A 12,661-nucleotide genomic window follows, 5' to 3' on the forward strand; every position below is an offset into this window, starting at 1 on the left:
CTCTCTGGGCTCTTGATCCAGCCGGGGAAAGAGGAAGCACACGTTTCGGCAGAGGAGGAAACCTCACAACCGCCCTCGACGGTCCCCACATCGGCACGGTCCTCTGTAAAGTAAACCGAGTCAATGGCTGGGGGCTGCGGACTCCCAGGCACTGACGTCTTGGCTTCAGGCGGAATAACATCAGTGCTTGGTGCCTGGGTAGAAGGTGAAGGGACCAACGAAGGGGGACGCTCAGCCTGCAAAGAAAACAAAGATGGAAGCATAAACATCAGCTTATATTCCTACGCAAAGACTTTAGAGGAACATTGGCTAACTCACTTCTAACAAAGTTGGTTTTATGTTAACATCTGGCGAGCTTTCTGTTGAAGATTCACTCTGTGAAGAGCAGACAAACATTTCATTGAATCTAAGAACGTGGAGGCATTCATTACGTTCCACCTTACCTCCTGGGGCGTGTTAAGTGTTTGCGTTGGGGTGCTGGCAGAATGCTCCATGACAGTCTCCTCGTTTCTGGGACGTGGTGGTGTGGCCGACAATAAGGGCGGGGCGGATGTCTCCGAAAGGTCGCCTCGGGTGGGTGTGGCACAAGGGGAGCCGTAGGGGGTGGAGCTCTCAGACATGCAGGCGTCTAAGGGACTCAACCGTCGCTTTTTTAAGGGTGTGGGCAACTCTGAATGGTTAAAAAAACAAAACAAAACAAAAAAAACACTTAATGCAACCCCGCTTTTTTTCTTTCTTTACCATTTAGGTTTTCTAGTATTCCTCCTTTAAAGACGTACCAGGCAGTGGACAGGACCCGTTGTAGGGAAGGGGGCTGTCCGAGTCTCCATTGATGGAGGGGCTGAGCGGACATTCAGTGGGCATGAAGAGACTAGGTCTTCTGGCCGGGCTGGTGGACCCCTCCTCTTCTAAAGCTTGCTTTAACCATCGCTGTAGGAAAGAATGGATCGTGAGTAATAAAGGTAGGCATGACAGTTTCAAGGTGAGAACATTGTGAGACCTTCTTGCAGGAGCCAGTGGACGTAGGCGTTTCTGGCAGTTCTCTGGAGCGTCGTCTCCCAGTGGGAACTCCGGGGGTCGTGGGGCTTCGGTTAGCCAGGAAGGGGGACGAGAATCTGACATAGTGTTTGGGCGTGCTGTAGACCTGCGGCGAGCAGGCCAGGCCCGGGAGGGCGTTGAGCTGGGTGGCAAGTACTTCGGGGTCGCTGCTGATCCGGAGCGGCCGCTCAGGCACTGGCTCTGGGGTGCATGCCGCCGGACAATCCAGCTGTTTCTCTCCTACCCACTCACTGACAAAGTGCTGCAGAGAGAAGAAAATATTTTGCAGGAGACCACTTGATGACCTCATGTTTCAGAAGATAAAATATCCACCTACCTTTTTAGTTTTAAAGCTCTTGCTCCCGGAGCGGTTTCGGTCGGGCGCGGGCGAGCTGCTGTGTGGGGGGCTGGTGTCGGGCGCCTGGGCGGAGACGGCCTCTGGCTCCGGCAAACTAAGGGGCTCTCCATCGGGGGTTTCACTGCTCAGAGGCTCCACAGGCTCTAGAGGACTCAACGGGGCTAAGTCGGAGCAGGTGCTGATGGTGCGAGCACGCCGTCGCTGCTGGCCAATGTGCGTGCGGTTCCTAGAGAAACTTTTCCTGTTGCGGGATCCTTTGACCTTGGCTGGCTTCACTCCTGGCTCCTCTTTTACCTCCAGGAGAGGCTGAAAGACAGATAAAAGAGCACTTAGAGCCATGAAATTGGAACCATTACTACAGAAGAAAACCTGGTGTCATCCCTTTGAAAACCCTGCATCGCTCTATTCTCAAACACACAGCTGAACTAAATTTTAAGAACAGGAGAATATTACAAAGTGTACTGAGTGAAACAATACTGAAGCACCAATGTCTTATTATACGTGAAGTGATACCGCGTCTCTCGATGCCTCAATCTTTTAGAAACAAACCATGTCACCAATGCGAATGCGGTGCCGTATATTAGAAAGTGGTTCTTTCGGCGGAGGAGTGGCGCATCCGCGTTTGGCATCGGTATTCGTCGCCATAATTGATCTAAATGTAACTAAGGAAAAGTAAAAATTCCTACGTTTGGAATAATTTTGATGGTGCCATTATAAAACAGCAACACATTGTCAGTGCAGTGTCAATACAGTCAGTGAGTGTGCTACAAGTCATTTACCCATCACTAGTATTTTCTGGCATGGTGGGTTAAGGGATGGAGTGCAATGACAATCATTTGCAAAAGTGAGGGAAAAACATTAAAAGCTAAACAAATGTTAAGAATTACACACGCTAAACAAAACAAAGCCCCCTGTGGGCGCTTTTAGATAGGGGAGGGGCCACAGTCTGTTCGCTGCTTGTTGAAAAGAGCAATACACTAAATTGGCACCACTGATTCCTCTTGCGCCATCTTCTTATTCCGTACGTCCACCGCAAGTGAGTGTCACCGTTATTTGCCATTATTTATTAAATCATCAAAGTTAAAACATTACGGAAAGAGGAAAAGAAATATTCATAAAGTACTACGTTAATCCTAATAATAGTAAACAGATAATAACCTCTTATGATGCTGCAGCCTTTTCACACTCATGGGGCCGAGTGGGATAGTACAATAGGAACAAAATACATCTGGTTGATTTCCAGAATCAAACGCTCTGCGTTTAATAATACTTGCCATGTTAAAAGCACTAAGAAAGACAAATCCAAGCAAGTGCACCTTTCTTCTGTCCTTTTCCAGTTGGATCTAATGCCTGTTTTGTATATAATTTCTCCCAGGTGTTCTTAACCTTTTTGACCTCGGAGACCAACTTTTTCAGTACCAAAGGGGCCCCCAATTAGTGATCGTACTCTTGATTTTAATGGTATTCAATAATCATATTAAACCTACTTATAGTTTACAACCTTGTGAAAATGATAAGAAAGAACGTGTTAATCGAAAAGATTGTTATCAAGGCTTATGTCAGGCTTATAAAAATAAACACTACTAAAATATTGCAAAAGAAAGTACTGGTGAAAAATACATTTCTGTATAATTACACAGAGCTAAAATAAATACATTCAAACTATATTAATAATAAACAATTACGATTTATCTTTATTTGCTAAACTGTCAATAAACCTTAAGTGCAGATGAAAATACAGCTTTACCACATTAAACAGTCGTTTTTGCACTGAGCGGGGAACTGCACTTTTTTTCCCCCGCATTGTTCATAATCATTATAAAAAGACATGACAACGGAGGTACTTTCTAAAATGCATTTTAACTAGTAAATTATAGTCCGCTTACAATGGAGCCAATAGGAGATCCTCTATTCTGCCCACAAATCCATCCAAAAACCGCCAACAATACTCCATTTAAGTTTCATGACTTGAATATTAACCTAGTATTAGTGATGTTTTTATAAGCACTACAAAAAACTATGTATAGCGACGCTGTGATCACAAGCTTGTGTGCCTATGTTTACATCATCGAGTAGTAATTTGCTTCCTTGCTTGTGGAAGTTTACTGTAGATCATAAATAATGCAGGATAGAAGAAGGATGAGGACGTATTCCGACAAGTTGGTACACTTTGACAGTCAATTTAGACCCGAAATGGCGTGAACACAAAAACACGCTTCGTACCAATCTCCTTTTCTTTGAGCGGATGATGAATTATTCTTCATCAAAACGAGGCTAAAGCAGGATTCCATCGGCAGGGTTCTATCAATCAGTATCCCAATGACAGCAGACATTGTACAGTAAGTAATGTTTTATTGTGATTGTTGGCTCTGATAAAGTCTGCAGTGAGTAATAATCAGTGATGTTGAAAAAAAAGCTAACAATGTGATGCATTTTTTTAAATTAATGCGCCGCATATGCTTACTAATGGCAAAATACGCAAATACTAAATGTTGTTATAAATGTTCCTGTTACTGGATTACATATATATTAAAGTGTGTGTATAAAACCTTAATGGAGGTGTTTGGATGTTTTTAAGAGCTTAATAGGCAGAATATTGCGACTCCCATAGGCTCTACTGTAAGCAAATTTTGATCGCACTTATTTGCAATTTAGAATGTATTAAAAAAAGAAAAACATATGTTTTCTTGTCTTAAATAAGGACTGACAAGCAAAATTCCCCCAAAAAGTACAGTTCCCTTTTAAGAAACTTCTGTGACTTTAAGTTTCAGACTTCTTCTGTTTGTTTGATGTTGTCCTTACTGCCGCAAGTGCTGGAAAAGTGTATTACAACAGAGAACCGCTGAGGCCCTTACTACCACACCTTGGCCACTCTTCGGCCCTATGTTTAAGAAACACTGATTTATCTCACATTGCAATTGTTTTACACGAATGTGCACACTTTCACCGCAAGATTTTGTTGACATCGCTACCGCTGTCTGGTGGAGCGAAGCCTTGCTGCACTGTACTGCAGTCGTTGAGTGTTGGAGGAGCAGAGTGCAGGCAGAAAACTCAAAGCAGTGTCTGAGCGCCACAACGCAAATGCACTGGGTGGAATTTAGCAGTGGTAAGACACAATCAACATTTTCTATCATTGCAGCAAATTTCTATATTAGTAGCTGCTATAGACAAGGTTTAAACCAATTACTTTTCTCTGAAAGGGAAATTTTGGGGGAACACAGTTTTGACTGTCTATGAATGTTGTCATTCATCCAAATCATTGTCATCTCAGGGCATTCAATCGATCGCAACTTGACTGTTTGGTTTGTCTAAGAGGACGTTTTGCCGCTCATCGGAGTAGCCTTCATCAGTTCGTGCTCATAGATTTAGATTGGTCAGATTTAGTTTACACTGTTAACAAATATGAAAAATGTAGTAATGGCAGCTTTTCTCTGTGCGAGGCGTTCCTTGCGCCACATTAAAGGACATAAAACGCCGTGGCACAATGAGAGCATCCTATTTTCAAAACCTGAGAGTGTGGGTTCCCAAAGAGTTTTATTGTGGGATTTCACAAATGTGAGATGAATAAAGTGATATACTAAACTTACTAGTTTAAATTCAGTTCTCATTTTGCCAACTTTCAACAATGTTCAATTTACAATCTGGTGATGACTCAGTTGTAATCTTCCCCAGGTTTTAAGATTTTGTGAAGGACTATGAAGATAAATTAATCTTTCATGTTCCTACCTGGATTACGGAGGGAGAATCCGCCATTTCTGGGGTGGCCGGAGGCTCCTCCTTGATGTCAGTGCGCCCGCCAACCTCAGTCTTGACACTACCGATCCGCTCTAAGGCTTGCTCCCGGCGCTTCTCCCTTTTCTCCATGCGAGCGAAGGCTTGCAGGATGGCCTCCATCTTCCTCTCTTCTCGTGTCTGCAGGGAATTTACATGATGACAAAGATGAAGCGGGAGCGGAAGCCATAAGTCTGTAGCACGCTCGTGTCACATGGTGCAGGAGGAGCGATGGGTTAATTTTTACTCAAGGGGAAGGGGCAGGGGAAAAGCTGCTGAGTGCGGCAAGAACATGCCCTCTTGGCCCAGAGTGAGGAAAGGTCAGAGGTGGACCAAAAGGGGAAAACCGTGGTAACATGACATACATCATGACAAGCCAGGCATCTACCAAGTAAGAAAGTCTAAAACAAGTCACACAAAGTATGCACTGTGGCATGGAGCTGCCCACCCGCGCACCTCACATTAGGGATAGTTAGAAAGCAATCTTTCCCTCGCTTGAACGATTTGCGAGAGCGCTTGCTAACAATGAGTCAGCACTTCACGCCCAGGCTCCACAATGGGAAAGAAGCTGACTACGGGGCAATTTCCGGAGCGCGCACGTGTAATTTTTCGGTTCCAGTCGACCCCACTACGAGTTGTGCGTGCACTTGTTTGATCACTCAGGAAAATAAGAGCGATAAGAGTCTACTTTAAAAAAGCTCCATTTAGTCTTTTGAGTGTAACAGGGTCCAGGTAGCAGGAAACCCAAACACTGCATAAAGCTTCAGATGCTGTGAAAGCAAAGCAGCAAAGATTTGAAAAAGCGAGCGGCATTGGTGGAGGGTATCAGCAATGGTGCAGGCTGTTGCAGTGATAGTGGAGGGTAACAGGATGAGGCAGTTGCACCTGAGACATTAGACCACACTCAGAAACACAGGGGTCATGTGTTTTGGTTGTTGTGGTTGTTTTTGTTTTTGTCATCTTCATTGTGTGCTGGGCAACTGCGTGGCGGCAGCAAAGCTACTATAAGCTAAACAGCCTCTTTTCTTGGCACACTTACCATCTTCCTCCTCTTCTCTGAAATCTGCTCCTCTGACTCCATCTCTACTTCATTGCTAACGGATGTTTTGTCTTCTAGATCCTCAAATAAGTCGGGATCCTGTAAAAGGGAGGAGGGGATGGAAGGGAGGGGGTGTATGGCGCTTTATCACGACTCATCATTCAAGTCTGGCTACAGACAAGAGGGAGAACAGGTGAGGTCATAGGGTCGGGTGGGGATAGTGACTTGGCTTGCGCTTTAGTTGGGCACAGGGACGTCTGCACAAACACTGGCCAGCAAAGTACTGCTCATGTTGCTATCTAAAGAGCTTTACCTTACACATTAACAAGTAGTAAGTAATCTCAATCACAGTAACCACTGGGGGAACACAGGTGAACAGCTATGGGCTTGAATGAGGGAATGGTAACTAAACTGGAAATCAAATGCTTACACATTTAAGAAAAGCAATATGTTTTTCAAAAGTAAAAAAAAAAAAGATGTTTCAGTAACAGAATAAACAAATGTCTTGCCTGGTTGTTTGAGATGGAGAGGCGCAATGGTGAGAGCTTCCTTTGTTTGCAGTCGCCCACACTTTTGCCCTTTCCTTCGCCATCTACACCCATATTCTGGTTCTGACCCAGGTCCTCTGGCCCCACGTCCTTGTCCTTGCGACTGCCCCGACGCCGGCCTCCAGAGCCTAGGTTTTCAGTGGGCTCCATGTTGTGCTTGAGCACGGGGCACTCTGGGTTGCCCTTCACGCAGGCACAGTCCACCTTGTATTTGCTGCACACGGGACTGTGTTACAATTGTATGTCCAAACATGAGGTAACCCTGCGAACTGGTCTTCAACTCACCAGTTGCCGTAGTCAAAATCAAAACCAATGGTGATCTCTGTGCCTTTGGAGATGGGCCTCAGCGAGTAGATGTACAAGTGCAACATGCCATCTTCAACGACGTGCCGCACCTGGAGCCAAGTAAGGCGATTGTTATTAGACATTCACAGTTGACTGTTTTGCTGTTGGGGACGACCAGTCACCTCTGCGTTAGGGGTGCAGGAGCGGCGGATGAAACGCGCCTCATTGCCAAAGCTGCGAGCGTCAACGCACATCTCCAATCCATCAAATTTGGAGTAAAATAAGACAAAGGGGTATGGTCTGCAAATGAAGCAAAAGGTGACAAGTGAGCCACATAACAAAATATACCGCTTTGCCAGTGTCACCTTACTGACCTCTTGAAGAAGTACCCGTTGGCTTCGAACTGCTGTCGAAGCATGAACTTGCCCCTGTACTCAATGATGAGGGAATCTGTGACCAAGTCCCTCACGGCCTTAAGGATCTTCTTATTCTTCTGAACTTGACTCTGGAGGGTAGACACACAGGAAGACGTGAACTAGCTGCACAAAATATCTCCCACATCAGCAGACTGAAGTGAGGGTGTGTTTGAACACAGCGCGGTACCTCCACTGGGGGTTTGAAGGAGGCAAGATGTGTATTGTAGGCCAGGCTCTTTCCGTCGCCTTGCTCCTTGACGCGAAGCAGCACCTGGACGTCCTCGCTGTACTGATTGCTGTTGGCTTCTTCGTAGCGCTCCATCCATGCCTTAATCTTATTCTCCCACAGAGACGGGTGGTCTGTCGGGTCCTGCTCTGGAGCTGCACCCTGAACAAGGACGTTTCTTTGAGTCTGCGCTCAGAAGCGAAAGCGGTGTCCTGTTGCTAACGTGTCTTTACCTTTACTCTGGAGGACTTCCTGGAGCCCTCCCGGAAGGCCTGCGGGGAGCAATTAAAAAGTGAGTAGGTTTATGCATGTGCACACACATTTCATTCAAAACAGAGCAAACCTTCTTAGCTCGGGCGGAAGATGCCGGCGACTCCTTTTCACCGCTCTTTTTGCGCTTCTTGTCAGCCTGCTTGTTGACAAGGCGCCCAGTGGTGAGGGTGATGGTGGTCGGCGTGTGTTGGAAGGTTGAGTACAGCTCCAGAGGCACTTCATCGCCACTCTCTGTAGCACTAGTGTCCCCGTCTACTTGAGTAAAAGACAGTAGAGCGGTGCGCGTTAGAAAACGTTGCTTATTCGTCCAGCAGGTGTCACTCTTCAGGCTTAGGGGGAGTGGTGTTCCCTGAAATACTGTACAGTTGTGATCAAAATTATTCAACCCCCACACAATTTTGGTGTTTTAGCAAGTTGGAAATTGATTCCGTATTTTGTTTATAGTCATATCAAATAAAGATGTGTCAAATAGACAAATACAACTTAAATTGTAACACTGTATTTTACAAAATACCAAAAAAGGACATTTTACTTAAAATCTCATTGACAAAATTATTCAACCCCCTAGTTACATGCATCTTTAGTACTTAGTAGAACACCCTTTGGCAGTAATTACATCCTTCAAACGTGATACATAACCGGACACAAGCTTCTTGCAACCATCTACAGGTATTTTAGCCCATTCCTCTTGGGCAAAGGCCTCCAAATCATTCATATTCTTGGGCTTGCGTGCTGCAACTGCCTTCTTCAAGTCCCACCACAGGTTTTCTATAGGATTTAGGTCTGGCGACTGTGAAGGCCACTCCAGAGTCTTCCAGCCCTTCTTCTGCAACCACTCTGATGTTGATTTGGAGGTTTGCTTGGGATCGTTGTCCTGTTGGAAGGTCCAACGTCTCCCAAGCCTCACCTTCGTCACTGACTTCATGAAATTTGCAGCTAATATATCCTGCTAGGAAATAGAATTCATAATGCCTTGAACGCGCTGGATATTCCCTGTACCTGAGGCAGAGAAACAGCCCCGTAGCATGATTGACCCCCCACCATGCTTAACAGTAGGAAAGGTGTTCTTCTCTTTGTAAGCTTCATTTTTTTCTCCTCCAGACATAACGTTGATTCATAGGCCCAAAGAGTTCCAATTTTGTCTCATCACTCCATAGAACAGTTTCCCAAAACCTTTGGGGTTTGTCCAGATGATTTTTGGCAAACTGGAGTCTATTTTTCTTGTGCCTGGTAGTCAGAAGTGGGGTGCGCCTGGGAGTTCTGGCATGGAGGCCTTCATCTCGTAGTGAGCGCCCTATTGTCTGGGACGAAACCTGCGTTCCCCCCTCTTCAATGTCCTGTTGTAGTTTCTTAGCTGTTGCGCTTCACAGCATCCTCTTTCTACCACACCCAGGTAGTATTTCCACTGTGCCTTTAGCTTTAAACTTGCGAATTATGCTCCCAACTGTGTCTCTTGGAATGTGTAATGTCTTTGCTATTTTCTTATATCCATATCCTTTCTTATGAAGAGAAATTACCTCCTCTCTTGACTTCTTCGACCACTCCCTGGACTTCATCATGTTGCAAATACACCATTGACCATCTACAAGAAGCTGAGCGTCACAGTCTTTTTCTATCAGTTTAATTGTTGCTCGTTATGGTTCTGATCACATCTACAGGTGTTTTCAACACCTGATTGAAAAGACCTTATTCAAATTCTGTTCTTAAGAGTTATGATCTTCAAGGGGTTGAATAATTTTGTGAATGAGACATTAAGAAAAATGTCCTTTTTTGGTATTTTGTAAAATACAGTGTTACAATTTCAGTTGCATTTGTCTATTTGACACATCTTTATTTGATATGACTATAAACAAAATACGGAATAAATGTCCAACTTGCTAAAACACCAAAATTGTGTGGGGGTTGAATAATTTTGATCACAACTGTACACACATTCCTTTCAAAAACACACTTATTGTGTTACTGGTTATGAACATCCATTTTTGTAATTGTAATTTTCCTGATGGAACTCTCCTGACGGAATAAATAAAGTACTATCTGATCTAATCTAATCTATTTTTGTAAATAACTACATTGTAACATGGTTTCTTTTTTTAAATACAGTGATGTTAGCACCTTTTGAGAAAAAAAGAGGGAAAAAAGAGGAACTGCAGCTATGCAAACCGCGTTTTCGTGTACGTTTCACGTGCCTGTTAATAATATGCAATCAATTTATGTGACGGTTACATCACGTCATCTTACTTGTGTAAGACTGGGTGTTGACTAATACCAAAACAAGACTCTGAGACACATTAAACCTATTTATACGTAACGTCGCGACAAAATAATTAGATTACTGTGACTTCTGGAGCGCATTCTTTTGAATATTTTTTGCCCCACTCTTCTATCAAAAGGTTTGACAGACACAAGAGTTGGATTCAAAAAGATTGGGCACCGTTTATATCGATCTATTAATTTGGTACCCTTCCTTGCCCTCTTCAGCCTTACCTGACAAACACTCTCTTTTTCTGGTCTGCAGCAAGATGGCCCTCTCTCGGTCCAGGTGTCGCGGTTGGCAGCGTTCGCACAGGTACGTCTCAGGAATGTTCTGCCTGTCGATGCCCATGCAATCGATGTGCTGCCAGGCGCTGGGGAGAATCACAGCACAGAGTTGTTGAGTCATCCGATGTGGGGTGGGGGGGACACGCCCTCAAAAGGCGTATTAGGACAAACAAGAGCCAACCTGCACTTGTCACAGCAGATCATGTAGCCGTCGTCGTGGGTAAAGCCGCAGATGCAGCGGGTGATGTCGGCCCCGTAGCTGCCATCCTCGGAAGTGCTGAGTGTGGTGCCTGTGGATGCTTCATCCTGGCCCCCTGGAACAAACAACCCCCCATCTCCTTGCCGGATCAACATGGAGGGGGGAGGCGAGGCCGGCGGCGTGGGTGGGGGCCGCGCCCCATAGTTATGGTCCTAAAAAGTGAACAGGAAAAGCAACCATGATGGACTGTGACTAAAGAAAAAAAGCCTCAACCTAGCATCTGTGTGTTTACTTGTGACACAGTGGAGTTACTCACAGCATAAGGCAGGCCAATATAACTGTGGGAATGGTGAGAACTGCTGCTATAGATCTGGTGTGGGTAGCTGGACTTTTCTACCACCACAGGGCTAGCCTCCACCGACTCTGGTCTGCAAATACACATACAATACTCAGATTAGTGCACAATATTACAGAGCAAAACATTGTTTTGTATTTGCAGAGGGATTAAGTCATGCTGGCACAGGTACAGACTGGAAGCACCTTTATTGTGTTCCATTAACTCAACCCCAAATAACCTGAAGCAGATCATGAGAGACGTGTGGTGTCTGCCACTCAGGCAGAACAACTAACACGCAAACACTTGTCAGCTTTGCTTCCACCAAACCTGTAGATCTACTTTCAGCGAAATCCGATGTGGAGAGCCTGTTTGGCCGTTTGTGACCAACCCACCCACACTCTGGCATGACGGATGTGTTCGAGATAGGAAATGGTGCCATCCGATGGGGAAGTGGACATAAAATTTGCAGCGCCAAACAAGAATGTTGAGTAAAAGGGAGAATGTGTGGAAAAGGAGACGGTTTAAGCACTTTTTTTTGTTCCTTTGTGAAAAAAAAAAAGTATTGGCACTACATAGTAAAATAAGTTAGACAGAATTTTACATACAAGGCAAAATACACAGATACGCTAACTAAGCTTATTGAGCAAGTAAACCAACACACACAATGCAGAGTGAAACAAGCCATGCAGCAATTCTGCCAAAATGATACACTTTACCCCGCACTAGTCATTATTTACAGCACAAAAGCAGGAGGAAGAAAGTGCTGTTTTCCCCTTCTAAACACCTCATTTGTCTTAGCTTGAAGTGGTGGTACAGTACCTTCCATGTGCCCTCGTGGAACACGCCGTGAAAAAGGCCGCCTTCTGACACTTCCTGCACTGTGCACTGTCGCGCTCAAGTATTCCCCGTCAAAGTGAAAACATAAGTGCATGCATGAGGTCTGGAGGCAAAACCTTCGAAGGTGTGTGCGTGCAATGTTTTTTCTGTTTTGTGTGTCTACACTACTGATTAACTGCCACACGGTTGAGGGCGTGAAAGACGCAAGGAAGGAGAGTTTAGAAAGATAAGAAAAAAGAACATACCACAAGCTTGATCTTCCAATCAATAATTAACCAAAGTAAACTTATACTGTATTTATAACACAGATTTCTTGTTAGAGATTGTGGCATTACTCACTATCAACACAAAAAAAAATGCTAGTACAGAATGACTTTTGATTGTAGCATATTTCCTATCTGTTCAACAGTTGCTTGATGACTTCATCGATCACTATAATCATAAATCATATGTAGTTGTGTTTGCAATTTGTGATCGCTGCGTTCACACTGCTCAGTTCAAATCTCTGGAAATAAAAGTTACCTTATATATACACATTTTCATCATCTGCTATATTTACCAGCTCAGATTTCAGGAAACGTTTTGAAAATATACTTTTAAAAAGCGCAGTAGCCGCGAGTCCCCCATCAGTCCGTCAAGCACTTAGAAGACGCGGACCAGCATTTAAAACTACAGCAAAATAAAGAAATTGCCAATATGCAAGAGAGGAATGTGTCAAAAACGCTGTCTCTCTGGTCTGCTTGTTGGTTTCCAAGTAAAACTTCTAGACGCAGAATATATATATTTTTTCAAG

General features: G+C 44.5%; 1 protein-coding gene across 7 annotated transcripts in view; it reads right to left on the minus strand.

Moving 5' to 3' along the window:
* kmt2e (lysine (K)-specific methyltransferase 2E) overlaps nucleotides 1-12,661 on the minus strand; it is a 46,518-nt gene that overhangs the window by 3,018 nt on the left and 30,839 nt on the right. For 3 of the 7 annotated variants that reach the window (XM_061911971.1, XM_061911968.1, XM_061911970.1), the window contains 18 exons: nucleotides 11,011-11,122; nucleotides 10,677-10,906; nucleotides 10,442-10,581; nucleotides 8,025-8,209; nucleotides 7,915-7,953; nucleotides 7,643-7,843; nucleotides 7,414-7,544; nucleotides 7,222-7,339; nucleotides 7,040-7,149; nucleotides 6,716-6,968; nucleotides 6,207-6,305; nucleotides 5,123-5,308; nucleotides 1,376-1,702; nucleotides 1,001-1,300; nucleotides 780-930; nucleotides 444-670; nucleotides 319-375; nucleotides 1-236 (listed from right to left, as the gene is read on the minus strand). The exon at nucleotides 1-236 is cut by the window's left edge and continues 286 nt beyond it. In XM_061911971.1, the coding sequence (XP_061767955.1) occupies nucleotides 1-236; nucleotides 319-375; nucleotides 444-670; nucleotides 780-930; nucleotides 1,001-1,300; nucleotides 1,376-1,702; nucleotides 5,123-5,308; nucleotides 6,207-6,305; nucleotides 6,716-6,968; nucleotides 7,040-7,149; nucleotides 7,222-7,339; nucleotides 7,414-7,544; nucleotides 7,643-7,843; nucleotides 7,915-7,953; nucleotides 8,025-8,209; nucleotides 10,442-10,581; nucleotides 10,677-10,906; nucleotides 11,011-11,122 (3,102 nt within the window). Of the gene's footprint in view, nucleotides 237-318; nucleotides 376-443; nucleotides 671-779; nucleotides 931-1,000; nucleotides 1,301-1,375; nucleotides 1,703-5,122; nucleotides 5,309-6,206; nucleotides 6,306-6,715; nucleotides 6,969-7,039; nucleotides 7,150-7,221; nucleotides 7,340-7,413; nucleotides 7,545-7,642; nucleotides 7,844-7,914; nucleotides 7,954-8,024; nucleotides 8,210-10,441; nucleotides 10,582-10,676; nucleotides 10,907-11,010; nucleotides 11,123-11,234; nucleotides 11,370-11,850; nucleotides 12,012-12,661 lie in introns of those variants that run through there. The other 4 variants (XM_061911974.1, XM_061911975.1, XM_061911972.1 and 1 more) reach the window with 4 other exon arrangements.

The sequence above is a fragment of the Nerophis ophidion genome, linkage group LG10 (assembly GCF_033978795.1).
Source record: "Nerophis ophidion isolate RoL-2023_Sa linkage group LG10, RoL_Noph_v1.0, whole genome shotgun sequence".
Lineage (NCBI taxonomy): Eukaryota > Metazoa > Chordata > Actinopteri > Syngnathiformes > Syngnathidae > Nerophis > Nerophis ophidion.